We start from the raw sequence: 20,288 nt of genomic DNA, 5'->3' as shown, positions 1-20,288 counted from the left end.
TGCAGCGTGGTGATTCAGTTATACACACACTTATGCATTCCGTTTCATGTCCTTTTTCATTATAGGCTATTACAAGATATTGAATATAGTTCTCTGTGCTGTACAGTAGGACCTTGCTGTTTACCTGTTTTATACCTAGTAGTTAGTATCTGCAAATCCCAAACTCCCAATTTATCCCTCCCCATCCCCTTTCCCTTGGTAACCATGTTTGTTTTCTATGTCTGTGACTGTTTTTGAAACTAATACAGTGTTACATGTCAATCACATCTCAATTTAAAAAAGGGAAAACAGTTGCAGGCGTCCTGTGAACCGCCGCTGGGCTTCCTGCCCTTGGTCCACCTCATCCCGTCTTCTCGTGCATCTGTTTCACGCACGGTGCCGACATCTGTGCACCTCCCCCCTCGGTACTCCAGCGCTATCTGGAGCTCGATTTGTTTTTTCAAAGGTCAAATTTACACACAGTGAATGGCGCTAATCCTCAGTGGACAGACAGCTCCACGAGTTTTGACAAACGAAGCCCAACTCCTGGTCAAGGGCGTTTCTAGCACGCTGACCCGAGGCGCCACGTTCAGGGTTCTCCCACCAGACCCGCCTTCCCTGCCCTGCGGCCTCTCAGGGTGGGCACATCTCTTCTGCAGCTGGCTCTTTCAGCCCCTTGGACAGCCAGGTCCAAGCCCCGAGACTGGTGCGGCCGCGTGGGCAGTGAGTTCTTGGTGATGCGGGGCCGCTGTCTGTTCATCCACCTCCCTGTATGGGGCTCGGTGAGGCGGGGTCCTGTCTTACTTCTCGTGGTAGACAGCCCAGAGTGGGACGGCTGGGCGTAGGGTAGGTGTTTAGTTTTGCAAGAAGTTGCTAGGCCTTTCCCTGATGTAGTCTTCTTCCCCCTCGCCATCCCAACCCTATCTTTAAACACGGACAGCAGAGCGACTGCTCTGCTCACCGCTCCCCCGCGGCGGCACATCTCGGAGGTTCTTCTACCTCAGTGCACGAGGGCTGTCCTGCTGGTTCCTTTCCATAGGAGGGAGGAGCTGTAATTTATCCAGTGCCCTCCGATGGGCTTTTAGGTGTTTCTCTCCTTTCTGAGCTGGGCTTCACAGGATGGACAGGAGTTTGTCAGGCGGACAGACAGAAGGGAACTGGGGCAAGGCCCGAGGCTTGGCAGACGCTGCAGAACCTCGACTTTGGGGACGAGAGCTCTGAGGATGGACACAGCTCCTGCCCTGTTGACCCAGGGGCTCGGTCATGTGCGCTGAATGGAAGGAACGGGTGAGGGGGAGGTGTGCTGGCCGCAGGCTCAGGGCAGGGTGACGGCGAGTCCCAGGGCCCCAGCGCCGGGGGTTAGGTAAGTGGGGGAGGGCACTGCCTGGGCCCCTGGGACTCGAGAACCAGGCACTGGTGGGCACGGAAGTTTGTGCTGCGGCTCCTACAGCCCCTTGGATGGTGTCACGTGCCCAGCCCCTGGCCCTCGTGTCAGGAAGCCATCCCCCTCCCTGGGCCGCGGGCTGGCCCCTCGGGTGCAGATGGGAAGCTCACCCACTTCCCCACCACTCACAAACTCCCTGCATCAAGGGGGGCCCCGGGCAGAGCCAGGGCCCAAGCCTCCCACACCCTGAAGGCACCGCGCCCCAGCCCACGCCCTCCTCTCGCTGGCATTCTCGGCAACACAAGAAACTGAAAACCCAGAGACCACCACCAAGCAGCTTGTAAAAAGTTGGCTTTATTTCTCTTATTCACCTTATCTCAGTTTTGCCGCTTTGGCGTCCACAGTGACAGTCCCCTGGAAGTTGCAGCCAGCCCCCGCCCACCGTGACCAGTCACCGTGGAGCAGGGCCCGGGCCACGCAGTGTCGGAGGCTGCAGCAGGGCTGCGGGGCGCCTCCCGCGGGGCCTGCGGTCCTGGGGTTGGCGGCGCTGCCAGCCCAAGGCCGTCACGGGGTCCCCACGGCGGGCGAGCAGACTGTGGGGGCTGGTGTCAGGTCTCCACTCAGGACTGGGTCGGACAAGGCCACGTGTGGTATGGTGGGTGCCCGGGCCTGGGGTCCACGGGCCTTCCTGGCTCTGCAGCTGACTCGCGGGTAGTGTCAGGCAAGGTTGCGTTGTGTCCCTCGTCAGGGTCCCCTGGCGGGCACGGCCAGCGAGGTCTCCTCGGAGCCCCTCCAGACTCGGGCAGGTGCCACGCTTGCCACCTCTCCTGGCTCTGTGCTTCGAAAGCCACTGTGTACCTGCTGCTGGTGGGGTATCTCCACAGGGCTGCACGAGCCCCTGGACTTCCCGTCCTGGACCTGGGGTGTCCTCCAGTGAGAACCCCTCAGGCTGCGGCGCCCGGCTCTGTCCTTGCTGCCGGTCCCCAAGACGGGACTCCCCAGAGGCTTTAGAAAGGGTTCTGATTTCTAAGACTTAGGTCACCTGTTATTGTGAACAGTACTTATTTTAGACATAACTCTGAGTCTTTTTATAACAAACCTTGGAGAAACTTGATTTCACCGTGGGTCTGGGCCTGTGCCCTCCTCTCTGCTGGGCGGTCCTGGCGAAAGCAGAGGATGGAGGCCTTGTGCCATTTACTTTACTTGCATTTGGTCCTAAGCACATTTTAAAAGTTCTAAACATTCGACTGGGAAGTCTTCAGCCTAGCAGGTAGCATCTGAGGCCAGCCACGGAGCCTCCCCTCAGCAGGGCAAGCAGGAGGGGAACCAGCACGGGAAGCAGGCCCAGTGAGAGCCAGAACCACCGGACAGGCGGCTCCTCCGGGGTCCTCCGCACAGCGTCCGAGCCCTCAGCGAGGCGGGCGTGACGCCGCAAAGCCGCGGCACTGCGGGCAGAGGACACGCGCTGCATGGGCACAGAGCCGGCAGGGCCGGGCCGCCGCGCTGCTTTTCGGCCCCAGAGCCCGACTGGACAGCCAACGGGCACAGGCAGAAAAACCGAGGGCCCAAGAGTATCATCTGGAAATTCGTCCCTCTCTTTTGGAAGAAGCGCTATCCTGAAAAATTAGTTTTATAGGGGAAAACAACCATGTCTTTCAAAAAAAGTCTTAAGCCGGATGTTCCCGCCCTGGTTTGAAGGGGACGCACTGGCGAATCGCCCACTCGCCCCAGAAAACACGATCTGCTTGCCTCTCACCCTCCTGCCACACGAGCCGCAGACCGTTCAACAATGTTTGTGCTTCTAACCAACAGGACAGTCCCCCGGGGAAACGGCTGAGACCACTGCAGTAGCCGACAGCACTGAGAAGGTGCAAAGGTCAAAACAGAACTTACACGGACCCGGGGAGCCACCCCCGTCCCCACCTCTGGCAGTCAGCGGAGGAAGACCTCTCTTCTACAGTCCGGATGCCAATGCCAGAATAAAAAGCAAAATTTCAAACTGGAAAGTTTCTAGCACTTTAGGAAGTGGAATGAAAGGATCAAATGCGTCAGGAAACCAAGTCCTCACGCCGCAGCAGTGCTCTGCGCCGAGGCTTCGCCGTGCCTGCCGCTCCGGGAGCCAGGCTCAGAACAGGAGGGCCCCCATGCTGCCGACTTCGCTCTGCTCCTTGACAAAGATCTCGAAGTACTGGTAGATGATCGTGACCGCCAGCAGGATCCCCGTGCCAGACCCGATGGCGCCCAGGAAGTCTGCCAGGACGGAGAGGGCCCCGATGCACAGCCCGCCGAAGGCTGCGGCCGTGGGGATGTACCTGGGGAGTGGGAGACGGTCAGCCACGCGCCGCCACGCAGGCCCCTCCAGCCCGGCCGCCTGACCCAGGCCACAGGAAGGGCCAGGCAGCCAGCCCCGCTCACCTCGATTTAGAACCCAACTCCACGTCCCCCATGAAGTTTGACCCACTCGCACATCCTAATGTTCTGGACTAGGACTTGCTGTCCAGGAAGTGGCCACACAAGTCACACGTGGCTACTGAAACGGGACCAGTCTGATTAGAGACGCTGAAAGTGCCACCCGGGATTCTGAAGAAGATGAGTTACGACCTTTTTTATGTTAACTACAACTCAAACGACATTCTGGACCTACGGGGCTAAATTAAATGCATCATACAAGGTAACAGACAGAACGTTTTACTAGTTGTAGGTCTGTATTTTTACCTTTCAAATGTGGCTGCCAGGAAACTTAATTAAAATTTAATACGCAGTTTGCACTGTATTTCTAGTGAACGGCATTATAAATCGAGAGGCTTCAGAGAATTCCTAAGAGAATGAACAAAGCTGCCCAGCTCTGACAGGGATAGATAACGATTTGGAATTCCTGTGGCTGAGGTCCCCAGGACAGGCTTGGTCCTGATTACAAAATCTGACCCTGTAAACAGCTTTACAGGGAACCAGTCACATTCGTTCCTTCCTGTGTCACCTGCAACCACTTCCCAGTGACCACAGAAGTAGTGAGTGGTTGGCATAAAAGTCTAAGACCCTGTGGCCAACTCTGCTGACCAAGAGGCAGCCCTGCTGTGAGGGAGAGGCGTCCCCTCCCCTGCCCCTATGGTTGCCCTACGCTGGAGGCCTTTCCCGTGTCCCCAAGTTACTGCCATATGTGGCCCCACCACCTCTGCCCAGATGCACAGTGTCCAGCCACCTCCCCACCCCAACTGACTGGTCTCAGCCTCCAGCACTGACCTCCTAACAGGACCTCGAGCGCCAACCCCTCCCTGCAGTCTCTGCCGCCCTCTCTGGCTTCACCTGCTGGACACCAACCTGTGAAGAAGCCTGACCCTCCACCCCCCTCCCAGAGTGCCCTGCGGAACCCTGCCCACAGAGCACAGCGAGGTCCAGCGTCCCACAGCACCGTCCAGCCACGTGCTTCAGTCTCCCTCCTGGTGAGAGGCCAGGTGTGCTGACTTGATTCTCTAGTGTCCAGCACTTAGCAAGCTCACAGAAATCTAAAGACCCAGGGACCTTTCCTGCCCTGGGACCCCCAGCCCCCAGGGCCAGCACCCACCGGTTGAGTTCATGGACCATGGACGTCTCTCGGTGGCCCCGCATCACCATCTGCTGCTCCTTCAGCTGCTTCGCAACCTGCGAGATGCCCACCAAGGGGACAACATTCAGATTCAGACGTGAAGTCAAAGGCCGGGTGGGTGGTTCACGGGTCACCACTCACTCACAGACCACCCCCCCGCCCCCTCACGGCACTTGCACAGGTAACTCTAAAACCGCCGCCAAGAACTCAGGTGAGGTCTAGTTTCAGTGTGGCTGCGGCCTCCCAGGCAGGCACTGACTTACTCATCCCAGCTCCACCTCTGGCCACCAACCCTCCGGAACTGGCCCTGACCGGGATGGAGAGCTGCGTGCGTTCACAGAGGACGCGGTGAGCAGAGGCCCCCCACCAGTCAGCGGCCAGAACTATGGCTCCGGCTTTAACTTCCTCCCCAGAAACTGTAGTTCACACTCACATCCTTGGCAGAGGAGCCCGAGACCTCGATCCACGTTTTGGAGAAGAAGGCGCAAGAACCCAGCATGAACACGATGTACACCACGGCGTGGACGGGGTCTTCCAAGACGGAGCCGAAAGACTCCGGAGGGGACAGGTAATAGCAGAGGCCACCGACCGGATAAGCACGCGCTGGGCCCCCGGAGGAAGTGTCCTGGAAGAGGTCGCAGAAAGCCTGTGAGTGTCCTCTCCCACCCGAGCGTCAGACAAGGCCAGCTCCGAGCCATGAGAAAGAACAGTTTTGCTCAGGTGCCCACAAGGCAGTTTTCTGACTGAAAAGGAACTTTAACGTGCATTTGTAATTAAGAGTGCCTTCGAGTTGGTCACGAGCAGGACACACAGGGGCCCAGCAGCGCCACCTGCCACAGCCCACACGGCCAGGGGCCCAGCACTTCACGGATGGGGCCCTGAGGCCACTGTACTTACAGACCAGGTGCCCAGCAGGCTGACCAGAAGGTTGCCACTGAAGCGGGCGGACAGCATCTGGGAGATGACGTACAGGTTGGACACCAGGGCGGACTGCAGGATGATGGGGATGTTGGACGTGTAGAAGAGCTTGATGGGGTAGGTGTTGTACTGGCCTCGGTAGCGGGCCGACTTGATGGGCAGGTCCACGCGGAAGCCCTGAGAACCAGACAGCCAACAGCCTCACTGCCTCGTCCCCGCCATGCCGGGTTCCAGGGCTCCCAGGCCACTGCACCGGGGGCACTCGGGCAGAAGGCACCCAAGCACAGCACACGAACGATTCCATTTGTCAAGAAACAAAGTCCACCACGTTTCAGCCACACCTAGGTGGGACAAAGTCCTACCAGTGGTTCTCTGGGGTCTCCCCAGCCTTCAGGCAGCCCCTAGCGAGGCCGCCCGCCGCCCGCGCAGCTCGGCCCCTCCGGGATGCTCGCCCTCACTCCAGGGAAGCCACGCTTTCCGGCTTCTCCACGAACACAGCCTCTCCCTCTGAGACTCTTGGAGACTGAAGGGCTTCCTTCATATGTATACACTTTGCAAAATCCCAGTGCCAAGAGCAGAGTTCAGAATATAGAAGGTTTAAAATAAAACCTTAACAACCCGACCACAAGTACCTGCCAAGCCCCCCAAGAGTTAGCTTGTTATGAACCAGGCAACTGACTACCAGTCTTGGCTGAAGGAACAGATGTGTCTGGTCCTCGGAAAAAGCACGTGGAGGCACAGGCACCTTTGCATGAGCAGTAAGCTGCCTTCTCAACGCTCTCCCTTCTTCTCGGTAACTGTCAGAGTACAGAGCGGCTGATGAGAAACACAGAGATTAACCCAACTGCGGGAAAGCCATGGGCCGCTCAGGTCTCTTATTCGGCAGCGAGTGGCCCAGACTCAGCGTGGAAGGTAAGAGCTGTCTAAAGGAAGGCCTCCCCAGATGAGGACGTGCCCACACGCACCCAAACTCTGGGTCAAAAGTGACAGGGTTTCACAGTCTGATTACTGTTCACTTCTCTGAACTAAGACCTTGGAAAAACGCTGACAGGCCCAAACAGAAGGAACGTGGTTTCAGAAACGTCAGCTCTGCCAGCTCAGGCAGGTGCCCGGGACTCCGCGGGACCCACATGTCCAGAAAGTGCGCCTCACCATGTCAGCAGGGCTGGGTGGCTCACAGCAGCCCTGGGGGAGCGGGGAGCGGGGCGCTCGCCAGGCACGCTGACACTCAGACACGCTGGGTCTGAACGCACCTGGAAGTAGATGACCACTGCGAAGACAAAGATGGTGGCGATCAGATTCATGAGGTTGGGGAGATTCTGGCGGTAGAATGCCTCTCGCAGGGCTCGGACCTTGTCAGTGCGTGTGGCCAGCAGGTGGAACAGGGCGATGATGGCACCTTCAAACTCCATCCCTGTTATGGGTAAGGGAACAAGCAGCTCAATGTGGCGCTAAGCTTCTCAGTGGCCAAATTAGAGAGAAACACAGAATTGGTTCTGTGACTCACAGGTCCTCCCCCTGTCAACACAGGGGTAGCGGAGTCTTCTCAACCCTCGTTTCTGTTTCTTCTCTAGATTTCAACCCACAGAAATGGGCTACTCTACCTTTTTGAATTAACTGACCTCATTTCTTTGGCTTATGAGTCAGAGGCCACCAGGTGTGTGGACAGTCAACTGCAACGCTGTTACCAGCAAGTCTGCTGAGCTCCAGCGGAAGGACCCGTCCCCGTCCCCAGGGACTTCAGAGCAGCTTGGGGTGCAGGCTGCCCCGACAAGGCGGCCCAGGCTCTCTGCTCACACTGAAAGCCAGGCCGAAAGCACAACAGGGGCACCACACAGTCCATCCCAATCAGAGTTCATACCCTCCCACAAAGCGGGGCCCAGAGAGGCGGGCCCAGCAGCAGAGCCAGGAAGCAGAGGTTCCCCCAGTGGAACGTTCCCCCGGATAGTCGCAGGGACCCCTCCCCGTTCCAGGATTGCTCCTCTGGGGCAAAGCCTTCCTTGATCATCCAGAGGAAGCCCCCACCTTCCTCTGCTGTGTTTTCTCCTCAGTACCGGTGGTGACACCTGAGGCACACGGACACTCGGTTCATGGTATCCCAGTACCGAGAACAGCATGGGGCCCTGGACAGGCGCCCAGTGAGTGTCAGCTGAGTGACGGGCGGGGCCGGGACAAGCTCCGGTTCTCTTCGCTGGGATTCTCATGCGCAGGGTGGTGAGGGGCTCGGCCACAGCCATGCTGCCCTCCCAGCCCTGCAACCTTCATGACCTCTGCCCTTCCCCAGGGTCATCCTCGTGACCCCACTCTTCTCCCTTTCCCTTCACTCCCCAGTGAGTGTGGCTCAGGTCGTGGATCACGCCCGCACACGGGGGGCTGTGGACGCGCCTTCCTGGCTGCCCCCCTCCAGCCGGGTCCAGACGCTGCCGCTGACCTTGAGACGCCCACGGAAACAAGCCCACCTTTGCCCCCAATTTCCCATCACCCTTGTCCCGTCTGGTGTCCTTTTCTCCCAATGCCCTCGCTCAGCGCTTCCCTGCTGACGGGCGGGAGACCCAGCAGCTCCCTAGATGCACACTCTGCCTGCCCTCTGTCCACCCGGGGGAGTCCCTCACTCTGGGCCCATCGCCCCCGCCAATGGCTGCTGAGCCTTTACCAAGTGTCCCCCCTCCTACCCTGGGATCACCTCCTCGTCTCAGGACACACTGCTGCCATCCCTTCAGCCTCTAACCTTTTCTGACCCAGCTCTGAAAACACTGCCTTTGGCCCCGTTTCTCCCAGTTTGCCTCGGATGTCCTCAGCTCCAGCCAGTGCGCAGGGAGGAGCCGTCCGGTCGTGCCCGCTCTTCTGAGGGCCTCCAGTGCTTCCTACCTCAAGCCACACTCTTCTCCCTGCAATGTGTTGGCACAAGTGGCCGTCCCTGTCTGGGGACCTGTTTCGGGTCTGTCTGGTGAGATTACGGGCTCTCTGGAGGCCAGGGACTCTGTCTCCACCCTTCCATTAAAACAAAACAGTCAAATGTGCACAGATACATATGTCTCACGTACTCTTCTAAACGAACAACATACCGAATGATGAAAATAGCTGATTTCTCCTTCCTGATAATCGTACTTGAGTGTGTAGAAACTTTTATGAAAAACACCCTCCAACGACATCCCCTTGGCACTCCCCGCCCGGAACACAGGGCGCCAGCACTGGCCACGCCCCTGCCGCGCGCCCCGCAGCACACAGCCCCGCGTCCTCGCTTGTCTCGCCCCAGCACTCAGGGCACAGCCGGGGCTGGACCCAGTGCGTGAGCACCCACGTCCCTGCCTTGTACAAAGTTGCCCCTGGCAACCAAGTTGCTGGTTCAGTGACTTCATTTTCAGAAACTTACTCACTGAGAGCAACTGGCAAAGTATGTACAGATGAGCAAACGAGGATAACAAAGACTGGAAACACTCCAGACGTCCGTCACAAGACTTAAGAGAACGTGCTTGACCCCTGCAGCACCATCTGCCCTGTGCTCAGAAAAATGAGGTGGGATAATGTATTCTGGCCAGTGAATGCCCACGACACTCTGGACATGACAAATGCCAGCTGTGTGTTGTCATGAGCATAAGCCTGTGTTTTAAAAACCACTGCAGACGCACCAGAGAAGTCAGAAGAGATGTAGCTAAACTGATCATTCTTCCTCGGAGTGGGCCACCGCTGGCACTCCTCACAGAACCCGCGCCCGGGGGCCTGGGGCCCTCACCTCGGCCGGTGTTGACGGTGGTGGGGCTGAACGCCTTCCACACGATGGTCTCGCAGATGTTGGTGGCGATGAAGAGGGAGATCCCGGAGCCCAGGCCGTAGCCCTTCTGCAGGAGCTCGTCCAGAAGCAGGACGATGAGGCCAGCGACGAAGAGCTGTGGACACGGACAAACGCACGTAAGCAGCCGGGCGGGCGGCCGGCCTGCCTCCTCAGGGGGGCGGCTTCTCTGCAGGGGGCGAGCGCCGAGGGCTCCGTGGACGCTGCCCGGCGGCCGAGGCTCCTTCCCTTCTGAGTTCAGAAGGGCAGGCACGGGGCTCCGGCTTCTTCTCGGTGGTTTTTTATGCTCGATTCAGCTCTATCACCCAGGGAGTGTGGCCGTGAGGGCTCCCAGAAGGGCCGGCACACATACCTGTATGGTGATCAGCAGGCAGATGCCAGCGCCCATCTCGGAGGGGTCTCCGTACATGCCCGTCATCACGTACACGATGGACTGGCCGATGGTAATGATCATGCCGAACACTACAGGCCAGAAGAAACCAGGTCTCAGGCGGGCTCCCCTCTCCCGCCCCAGGGCCGCGAGCAGAGCTGCCAACACCCACCCGGGTGGGCAGCCCCGGAGGAGACGGAGACTGTCGGGCCCGCCTCCGAGGAGCCGTCCAGGAACACCAGCACATGTAACTCAGACACTTCCAACTAAAGCACGGAGCTCTTTAATTCCACCTTCTCCCAAATTCCTTTCCTCTCTGTGACGGGAGGAGGACACGAGCTGAAACGTGGTTCTCACAACAGGTGCTCAAGACGACACTCAGGCACACGCCGGTGACAGCCCCACACGCAGGCGGGTTCCGGGGGAACCAATCGCCTGGGCCGCCCAGCAGGCTCGTGCTCCAGGTCCGAGCCCAGGGCACAGCACGCCAGCTCTGGGATGAAGTGCCCCCTTCCCAGTTTCTATTCAACATGCTTTTTAAAGGAGGACCCCACAATGCCACCAGTCCGGCCGGCACACTCCCTCCGCCACACGGCGCTCTTGGCCCAGTGGAGGCTCCCCTTGTGTGCCGGGCCTGTCTCCCGCATCATGCATTACACTCCACCCCGGCGTGTGATGGAACCACGTTTTACTGATTACATGTTACTAGACGGATCTCTGAGTGTGGGTTAGGCTTCAATTTCAGCTTCTCTGCTTAGTTTGCCAAAAAAATAAAATTTTACTCCTGAGTGTTTCCCAAATATAGTCCCTGTTTGATATCTTAAAAAGCACTCAATTACACTGAATCCTTTTTTTTTTTTCCAATGGAGGTCCTGGGGATTGAACCCAGGACCTCATGCGTGCTATGCGTGCCCTCTACCACTGAGCTATGCCCACGCCAAGACTGAATTCTTAAGGCAAAAAAATTCAAAAAATTGTCCAAGACCAAAGAGGAAACAGCTGATCTGTGCTTTTGAAAATAATGCATGTATTTATTTTAAAATCCTGACTTGTGTCTGAAACTGACACGTTTAAATTAGATTCGTCTTACTTGCTCAACTCTTTAACCTACTGACTTACGATCTGTGAAGGGCACTGCCGTGGAAGAACACAGCTGGGTAGGGGACTATAACCCCCATTTCCTAATTACTGTACGTCAGTCACACTCAGAGGCTGAACTTGGTGAACGCTGACGACTGGTCATCACTGCTACGAGTGCCACTTGCTATTTACTGTTGGGCAAATACCACTGTTGTCCCCACTTTTACAGGTGTACAAACTGGGACGTGAAAGCTGTCTGCTTTGTCCCAAGGTCACAGAGCTGAGTGGAGGGGATCACCTTTCCCTAAGCCAAATCCTAAACTCCCAGAAAAAAAAAAAAAAAAAAAAAAAAAAAGCCTTGTCAAATACCTGCCACGTGCCAGGCACTGACTGGTACTTGACACACATCATTCAGCTGAACTGAAGGAGCCACAGCTCCCCCGAAGTGGTAAGGAAACTGGCAGTGGAGGGCACCGCCTCAGAGCCCTGCCCCTTCCCGTGGACACGTGGCCTTGGGGCGCCGACCCCCCCCCCCCCCCCCCGCCCAGCACGCCCCAAGTGCTCTAACACAGGCCACAGGGTACCTGCAGGGCTGTGGGCCCAGGCGGGGACATCACAGCAAACAAAAAACCACCACCTCCTCCCAAAACAACCAACCCCCCCAAAAAAACAGAAAAAAACTTTGTATGCCCTAAACTTTGTCGCAAATTCAAATTCTCAACTACAGGCACCTGAACATTACTTAAAAGTCCCACTTACACTTCTGGGCTCCGTTGAAGAGGGCTCGGTCTTTTGGAGTGTCGCCAACTTCAATTATTTTGGCACCAGCCAAGAGCTGCATGATGAGGCCGGAGGTGACGATGGGGGAGATGCCCAGCTCCATCAGTGTGCCTTAGGGAAGAGGGAGGCACAATGCAGTCAGCAGTAGCTCGGAGGAGCCAAACACGGTTCAGAACATGAGTGAGCAAAACCGGGCTGTGTCCCCCGACACAAACCCGGTGCGTTTCGGTCTGCCAGCAGTATTCAATTCAGGGAAGAACCCCCAAAAGCCACAATAAGAGGGTAAATCAATTCACTCTGCTCAATTTCCAGGTAACATCTTATTCTGTTTAGGAAGTCACATGGCGTTTACACTGATCGCGGCATTTAAATTCACCATAGACAGATTCATTCTGGTTGTACAGAGATAAGAAACGTCCATCTCTTCATCAGTTAATAAAAAAGGATAACATTCAAATAATTTCCAGAGTCTGGAAAAGAGGCCTGCACTATTGTATCTAGTTGTGAATAAACCCCTACCTTACATTATGCTAAAATGAGCTGTACTTCCAACTGTTCTGAACTTAATTTGAACCATATTTTAAAAGTGAGTTAATCGAAAGCAGTATCAGTGCAAATGCTAAAACCCACCCTCGAAAGGCACCCGGTCGGAGTATTCAAAACGCTGTTACATATTTATTATTCTGGACATACATATGTAACCTGTACTATGAAAAAGATGCGGCTGAGAAACAAATTACATATTCTAAAGAATGTTATCGAAACAGGAGAAAGGTAGGTAAAAATGTCATTTCAGTTGTTTAAAAAGCATTCTAGTCTTCCCACGCTTCTTAGAATTCTCCATGGTGCAGACATACCTTGTTGTTACAGGTTTCGTACTGCGTTCAGACATGATTCCAAAGGTGCCACGTGCCTGGGTGCTGAATCCAGCACTTCCTAAGGCTGCTTTTTAGCACAGCGCACCAACGTTCTTTCCCAACCCTCTGAACGTCACCTAAAGCTGAAGCCTCTGATTTCACTGAAGGAGCCTGTCAAGCCCACACTGTACAGAGAGGTACAGAGGCCCGCCATACCTCTGTTGGAGGCGAGGATCACTCTCATCCAGTAGAAAGGGTCGGCTGAGTCTGAAGACATGATGCCAAACAGGGGGATCTGGAAACAAGCAGAGAGGAGTTGGTGCCCTGGCCCCCAGCCCACGCGGCCCCCAGCCCACGCGGCCCCAGCCCACGCGGCCCCCGCCCACGCGGCCCCCAGCCCACGCGGCCCCCGCCCACGCGGCCCCCAGCCCACGCGCCCCCCGCCCACGCGGCCCCCAGCCCACGCGGCCCCCGCCCACGCGGCCCCCAGCCCACGCGCCCCCAGCCCACGCGGCCCCCAGCCCACGCGGCCCCCAGCCCACGCGGCCCCCGCCCACGCGCCCCCAGCCCACGCGGCCCCCAGCCCACGCGGCCCCCGCCCACGCGCCCCCAGCCCACGCGGCCCCCAGCCCACGCGGCCCCCGCCCACGCGCCCCCCGCCCACGCGGCCCCCAGCCCACGCGGCCCCCGCCCACGCGGCCCCCAGCCCACGCGCCCCCAGCCCACGCGGCCCCCAGCCCACGCGCCCCCAGCCCACGCGCCCCCAGCCCACGCGGCCCCCAGCCCACGCGGCCCCCCCCCGCCCCCCGGTACTGGAGCCCAAAAGCCGTGCTCACCTGGCAGCACACCAAGAAGATGAAGAGGGTGATGGCAGTCCATAGCACTTTCTCCTTGAACTGAATCTGCAGTCGGAGAGAAGGAATCAAGGCAGCAAGTGGCCTCCACAAGCACATGGACAGAAATGGACTCAGATCAAACCCCTTTCTCTGCTCATCGGAGAAGCAAGCCTTGAACACTCCGAACCATGTACCAAACGCAAACACCAAAGTGTAAGTACACGAACTGCATGCTTTCTACATACAAGGCACATGTGCAGAACCTTCACATGTGTCGTCGCGTTTAGTCATCACACCATGTTAACAGTATTATTATTTTGCAACAAGAAAACTGAATCTTGAAAAGGCTAAGTAATTTGTCCCAAACCCCATGGCTGTAGTGGGTTTGAGTCCAAAGCCTATGCTCTGAACCATCAGTGTGGACAGTTTAGGATCAGACCCAAGATCAAGAACGTTGCAATAGCAAAGAATTCCCAAATCAGGCAAGCCCTCACAACATATGAGCAACCACGTTTCATTTGAAAGGGTTTTGCAATTGACAGACTCTTGTATTGAACTAATTTGTAATTGTGATTGTTTCTTAGTGTATTTTTCATGAATAAAAAAATACTGGAGGAGGGAGAGCTGTACGTTCAGCCTACTCACTACCAGCAGCATCTGTTTAAGACTTCTCACATCCCGTCTGGTATGTAAGCAGGACACTGACTACACAGAATCATTCTACAAATGACTAACCAGCATCATTACAGAAGCTGAGACCCCTGCCCAAGGCCCGCGTGGGGCTGCACAGTAGAGCGGGCACCCTTCTGGGTCCTCTGCTCTAAAAGCTAAGTGTCTTCACCAGCACCTGCTGTCTGCACAGCAAGGAGGGGCCTCAGGGGGCTTAACAAGAACGGGTTAAGTACTGTGTGGACCGAGGATCGCAACATGGAAGTACCTTGTGAGCGACAGTACTAAGTGAACAAAATAGTATTCTTAAAAAATACTCTTTCAAGCTGAAGTTTAAGTGAGTGTGGAGTCGGGGTCCTGGCTCTCTGGTCAGCCTGGGGCTGCAGTCCTCCATGTCTGCCTCCCTGGACAGGCCTTGACAAGACAACCACACAGGCAACGGGGATTCGATATTCAGATACTCCATGTGAAGGTGGGGTGAACTCAAGAACTCTTCCTCTTGAGAATGCTCCCCTTCCCCCACCTGTCATCTTCCCCCACCAAGAAATCAGGAGGCCGTGGGAAGGCAACACCGCTTCAGGCTGACCAGTAACATAACAAGCTTGTATTGAAGTGACTCTTTAAGGGAAAAAAGAGTGGACAATTTTTACAAACCTCCTCGTTTTTTAATAACCAAGTCTCTCATGGATGCAGCCAGATTCAACAGCAAAACATCAAAATCTGTTTATCCAAGTCTTGTCCACCTGAGGCTTCTCAGCAGCCCCCAACCCACCCTTGACTCCTAGCTACTCCCTCTTCTCCCTCTGCTGCAAAAGCCTCTCAGCCCCTCCGCTTTCCTACACCACCTCCACAGCAAACTTCTAATCTGCCTGGCTCCTGCCGCTCCCCCCGCACCTTTCTGTTTTGTCAATACCAAACCACATCTAACACTCCCTCCCATCAGGCTTCTTTGCCTCAGCACACTCTCTGTTCCTTATGCCTAGAATTCCTTTCACTTTCTGCACGGTAATTTCTGTTCTTCCTTCACAGCTGCCATCAGACACCAAGTCTTCCAGGGGCAATCCCTTCCAGAGCCATTGCTGTACCCTGCACATACTTCCACTGCTTCATCCACTGCAGTTACAAGGCCAAGGTCACACCAGGGACTGTGTGAAGGATAGGACCCTAGCAAACCTGCCTCTAGAGCCATGCTCTTTCTTCTGTGCTGGAGACACGCACGCACACACACACACACACAGATCTCTGCATATTAGCTCATCAAAGGCAGCACATATGTGGGGCACGTGAAAAAAATGTGAAGACGGAAACCTGTTACTCTTAACTGTCTTTAAGAACCCAGTGAAAGTTTTCCTCGTTGCTCAGTATCTTTCCTTACACTGGCAACACTCACTGTCTTGGTCTGTAGCTGTGCAGCAGCGAACATTCTGATAAACCTTCACCCTACCTCTACGTTCCTATCTTCCCGTGTTCTAATGGGCCTGCTGTAAAAGCAGGGTTCGCAAATGCCCTTATTCTCAGTAAGTGACAGTCCACGGAAAGGTACAGACTCAATGTACAGACGAAAAGGGACAGGTCTGGGCTCCTTGCGGCAGCGGGATACAAAGAGCATCTCCTAGAAGACCCGCCACCTGCTCCTGTTGGGGCTGAAGAAGGACAGGCAGCTCCATCGGAGTTCCCTGAGGCTCCCGAGGCCTCGCGCCCTCCCGGCCGGCATCCACTACGCGTGGCAGGGCACACCCGAGGCTCTGCGCACCGGCGGACGCTCACAAACGGCGCTCCAAAGCAAGCACGACGGTTCGGTGAGATCCCCGCAGAGCGGGCCACGCCGACACTCGCGGGGGAGGGGCGTCCACTCGGCTGCCGGGCCGTTTTCAACGGGCGCAGGGCTTCACCCAGCCCTCCTGAACTCACCTTCCGCTCCGGCTTCTGGATTTCGGGCAGGATCACACAGAAGGGCTTGATGACTTCCAGGAACTTGACTTGGAGGAGAGAGACAAAAGGAGAGCGAGTTAGGGCTGCAGGACCCCGCGCCGCCCCGGGAAGCCGTCCGCCCGGGCGAGGTGGGGCAGGGGCGCGGGCCGGCCGGCCGGGTGGGCTTCCCGGCCGGGGCTGCCCCGAGAGACTCACTGGCCATGGCGGCGGCTGCTCAGCTCCGGGTCGGGCTCCGGGTCGGACTCGGGGTCGCGTTCCGGCTCCGCTGCGGTCCGACTGCGCCGACGCTGCCAGCCCGGCCTGCTCCGGAGCGCCGCGCCTCGCCAAGAGACACGTCAGTCCTAGCGCCGCCGCCGGCCGCTTCCGCTTCCGCTTCCTGCCACGCGCTGCGGCCGCGCGCCGCCTGAGCCGAGACCACAACTCCCGGCGTGCCGCGGGGCCCCGAGGCCTGTCGGGAGGAGGGGCGGGGCGGGCGCGGAGCACGCCGGGGCGGGGGTGTGCGGCTGCGCAGACTGCGCCGCGAGTGCGCGGGGCGCCGGGTCTCTTCCGTGCCCTTCACCAGCGGAAGCTCGCCGCGCTAGTCTAGCCTGTGAGCTCCTTCCGGCGGGCGGATCCCGGCACCACCTGGGGGTCCGGGGCGCGGCCTCGGGGCCGACGGACGCGGCTTCGTGGGGTGGTGGAGCGGACCCGGGCGGTCGTGGTCGGCAGGCTCCGGAAGGGCTGGGCGCCGGGGAGTCCAGGGAGGCCTCCCGGAGGAGTCGTGGTCCTGGCGAGAAGTGATGGAGGAGGGGCCCAGGGGTAGGAGGCCTTGGAGAGCACGGCTCGCCGTGTGGCTGCCCGAGTCCTCTGGGGAGAGGGGGCCTGTCGGGCTGGAGCCGAGGCTGTGTGAGGGGACGGTGGGATCTAATGTTCTTGGGGTCAGGGCGTGGCGCCAGGGGTGCTAGACCGGCAGTTTGCAATTTATTTTCGAGGCATCTGTACGCAAGGGTGGCTTGTGAAACGCAGTCTAAGGGAAAGAGACTTCGTGTGTCAGCGTCTACAAGGGGAGGTGGCGGAGGGTTCCTGGAGCGCAGTCCGGACCTGGACCAGTAGACGTTGGAAATGCAGATGTGGCAGGATGCTTTCTGCAGCGTTAATTTACGGGTTGCTATTTTCAGTTTTTCCCTCCCCTCCCATTTCTATCATGTAGCCAGGATTTGTAAATTTTTGCCTCAGGAATTTTCGTAGGACGGGAAGCCTTTTTCGAAAACCTAACCCGTGTATGGAGAATTCAAAAGACTGCAGGAGGCGGGCAGGAACTCCAGTGAAGTGACCCGGGTGTGACATCACTTGGTATCCATCCTTCACCCAGAAAAAGTAAGCCCGACTGCTCTACATGCAACCTCATTTTCCCATCCAGGACCCTTTGATGATTTCTTCTGGAGCTTTGGCCAGAAGCTAAAACTGGCAGCTCCTGGACTAATACATTCAGCAGGCAGATCAGAGCTGATATTTACCTCATACGCACCCCGCACCATACTGATGGTGAAAAATACTGAAATACTTCATGGTAAATAGTATCATAGAAATTGTTGTGCTCTACACTGGAATTTGACACAACATTGTAAAATGACTGTTACTCAATAAGAAAAGTTTCAAAAAAAAAGAAAAATTGTACAGTTACAGTTAGCTAATATAAAATTTAATGTAAACTCATAGGTTTGTTCTGACAGTTTTAGAACATTAGTGCCGTAGAAAATGGGCCTCCTGTTGAGGAACATTCATGTCACAGTCTGACCTGTGTCACTGAAGGGACTGGGGCTAAGTTGCATGTAACAACTTGCTTGTAATAACAAAACACTACTTGCTTTAGGAGAATCACTAGCTTAAAATAGTTTCATTGTTAGCTCAGTGTAATTCTTTTGAAAATAGTAGGTGTGCAGGGTATTTGTATTTTATACACTTAAGATTTTAATGTAAATATTGAAAACAAATACTTAAAGAGACAAAATCTTGATACATCTTTAATACTTGTAAGTATAATAAATGTGAATCTTAATCTGCAGAAGAACAAAGAAGGAATTATAAGAGTAGTGAGTCCCAGCCTGGAACTTGTTTTGATACTGTGCAAGAATCCGCACAAAATAAAACTTGTATTAAATGCATTTTATTACATAAAATCTGTAGTTCTGGAACGAAAAATTTCTTGATTTATTTTTCAAACAGGAATTTGAGTTATTGCTAATGACAAATTTTGCCTGCAAATAGTGCTCAAAAGTTATGTTAAAAGATCAAAGTGTTAAACATGTAAATTTCATCAGGATGCTGTTAAAAAATTGTGGTTGTGGTTCAAGTGAGAAAAGTTGTGATCATCGATGAGGAAGGAACTTAAAACATTTTCATATATTAAACATCTGAAAACTTAAAACTCCCCCAAATGTCATCAAAGTGAAGATAAAGCAATGAAAAGATATAGAGGGTACTGTCGGCAGTTTTAGCACTATATCGTTAAATATAATTGAGCATTTCGGTGATTTACTAAAATGTCTAAAGGAATAATACTGATATGGAAATGGGTGCTGTGGAACCCACTTTTTATGAAACAGATGCACCTAATGAAAAAGACAACTTTTTCAAGAAAATAATGCAGTGCATTTTCAATCATCAAAGAAGCTTCATTTGTCTGACATAAAAGTAAATGTTTTGTTTGTTTAAATACAAGTGTTTTTAAAGCTTGCTGAAAGTACAAATTTCAACATTTGAAAAAGGCTCTTGTTGATCTTATGGCACTGGGAGCTGCACTTAATACAATGTATTGAACTTTGTTGGTGGGGAAAAATAGATATGTATTTTATTGGAAAATGTTTTATAAAAATGTCATAGGAATATTTTACAATTTAAAAAAGATTGGATTTTGTACCAAAAGTGCCAGTATAATGCTAGAAGGAGTCTGGAGTTTCAGCCAAAAGTTTAGAAAAAACAATTTTGGGTATTTTAATTTGTCACTAAGTGATCAAATTAATTCTGGATACAGCAATACAAGATTTAAGTTAAGCAATTTTAATATTTTTAGTATTAAATATTTAATATTTTTCTTAATAAATTGTATTTACTACCATGCATCAAATAAATATCAGAAAGAACTGCAAATGAAGTAGTGAGCTCTGAGCCCTGCTGGTTAGCCGGACGTGCTAGAGCTGCAGAAGTGACTGGAAATGGGCAGCTCCTGCACGTTCTCTGTGCTGGGACTGAGGTGCGGGTCCTGCGTGTTTTCTGCTGGGCCTGAGGTGTGGTACCTGCCTGTTCTCTTGTGCGGTAGCTATCCATTTAAAAAATGTCCTTAAGAGCATTGGCATTAAAAGATTTTTTAATGGAAAAAGCTTTATGAGAAAAATGTGTTACTTCTTAGAGCCGGCATTATTTCAGTGGACTATGAAATGATTGACCATATGCAAGTTGTTATAGTGTGTTCCGGTTGCTACAGCAGAACACAGACTAGGTGATTGACCAAAACAGAAATTTCTTTCTCAGAGTTCTGGGGGCAAGAAGTCTGAGATCAGGGTGCCAGGGTGGTTGGGTTCTGGTGAGAGCCCTCTCCCGGCTTGCAGACTGCCAACTTCTTGAATCCTTACTTTGCAGCGAGCTCTCTTGTGACTAATCCCTATGACCTCTGCCCTTATGACCTCATCAAGCCCTAATACCTCCCAAAGGCCCTGCCTCCTAAAACCACCACACTGGGGAAAGGGTAAGGCTTTAACATGAATTTTGGAGAGACACATTCAGTGTGGAACATAAACAAGGAAACTTTGAAACAGTAAATATGAAAAAAAAATAGGTACACTGAAACAAAGTGAAATATCAATTCCAAGAGAAAAACTATTGGATTGTCTAATCAATAATATAAAAAGGGTTTTTGATGAAAAAATGAATAATGAACACTTCAGTTCTTTCAATTTGTTGAATCCTGAGAGGTGGCTAACTGGTCTGTGAAGCTCCATGGGTTGAAATTGAACACAATAGTGAATTAAGCCAACTGTTTAAAAGTTACTTCAAGAAGTGATTTTTGTGACTTGGAACCAGAGACCAAGAGTCACTGTTTTTCACTGTTGCATGTTTATGCACATGAAGTAC

General features: G+C 54.3%; 1 protein-coding gene across 1 annotated transcript; it reads right to left on the bottom strand.

The window, feature by feature from the left end:
* Nucleotides 1-1,697: 1,697 nt before the first annotated feature.
* On the bottom strand, nt 1,698-16,541 carry SEC61A1 (SEC61 translocon subunit alpha 1). The gene is made up of 12 exons (XM_074344191.1): nt 16,374-16,541; nt 16,158-16,225; nt 13,578-13,643; nt 12,958-13,036; nt 11,864-11,995; nt 10,007-10,116; nt 9,598-9,751; nt 7,118-7,278; nt 5,844-6,041; nt 5,380-5,571; nt 4,926-5,002; nt 1,698-3,675 (listed from the first exon to the last, which is right to left on the bottom strand). The coding sequence occupies exons 1-12, from the start codon at nt 16,378-16,380 to the stop codon at nt 3,489-3,491; spliced, it is 1,431 nt and encodes a 476-aa protein (XP_074200292.1). The 5' UTR covers nt 16,381-16,541; the 3' UTR covers nt 1,698-3,488.
* Between the last annotated feature and the right edge of the window lie 3,747 nt (nt 16,542-20,288).

The sequence above is a fragment of the Camelus bactrianus genome, chromosome 17, assembly GCF_048773025.1.
Source record: "Camelus bactrianus isolate YW-2024 breed Bactrian camel chromosome 17, ASM4877302v1, whole genome shotgun sequence".
In the NCBI taxonomy this organism is placed as follows: Eukaryota; Metazoa; Chordata; class Mammalia; order Artiodactyla; family Camelidae; genus Camelus; species Camelus bactrianus.
This window is presented reverse-complemented; position numbering and strand designations above follow the sequence as displayed.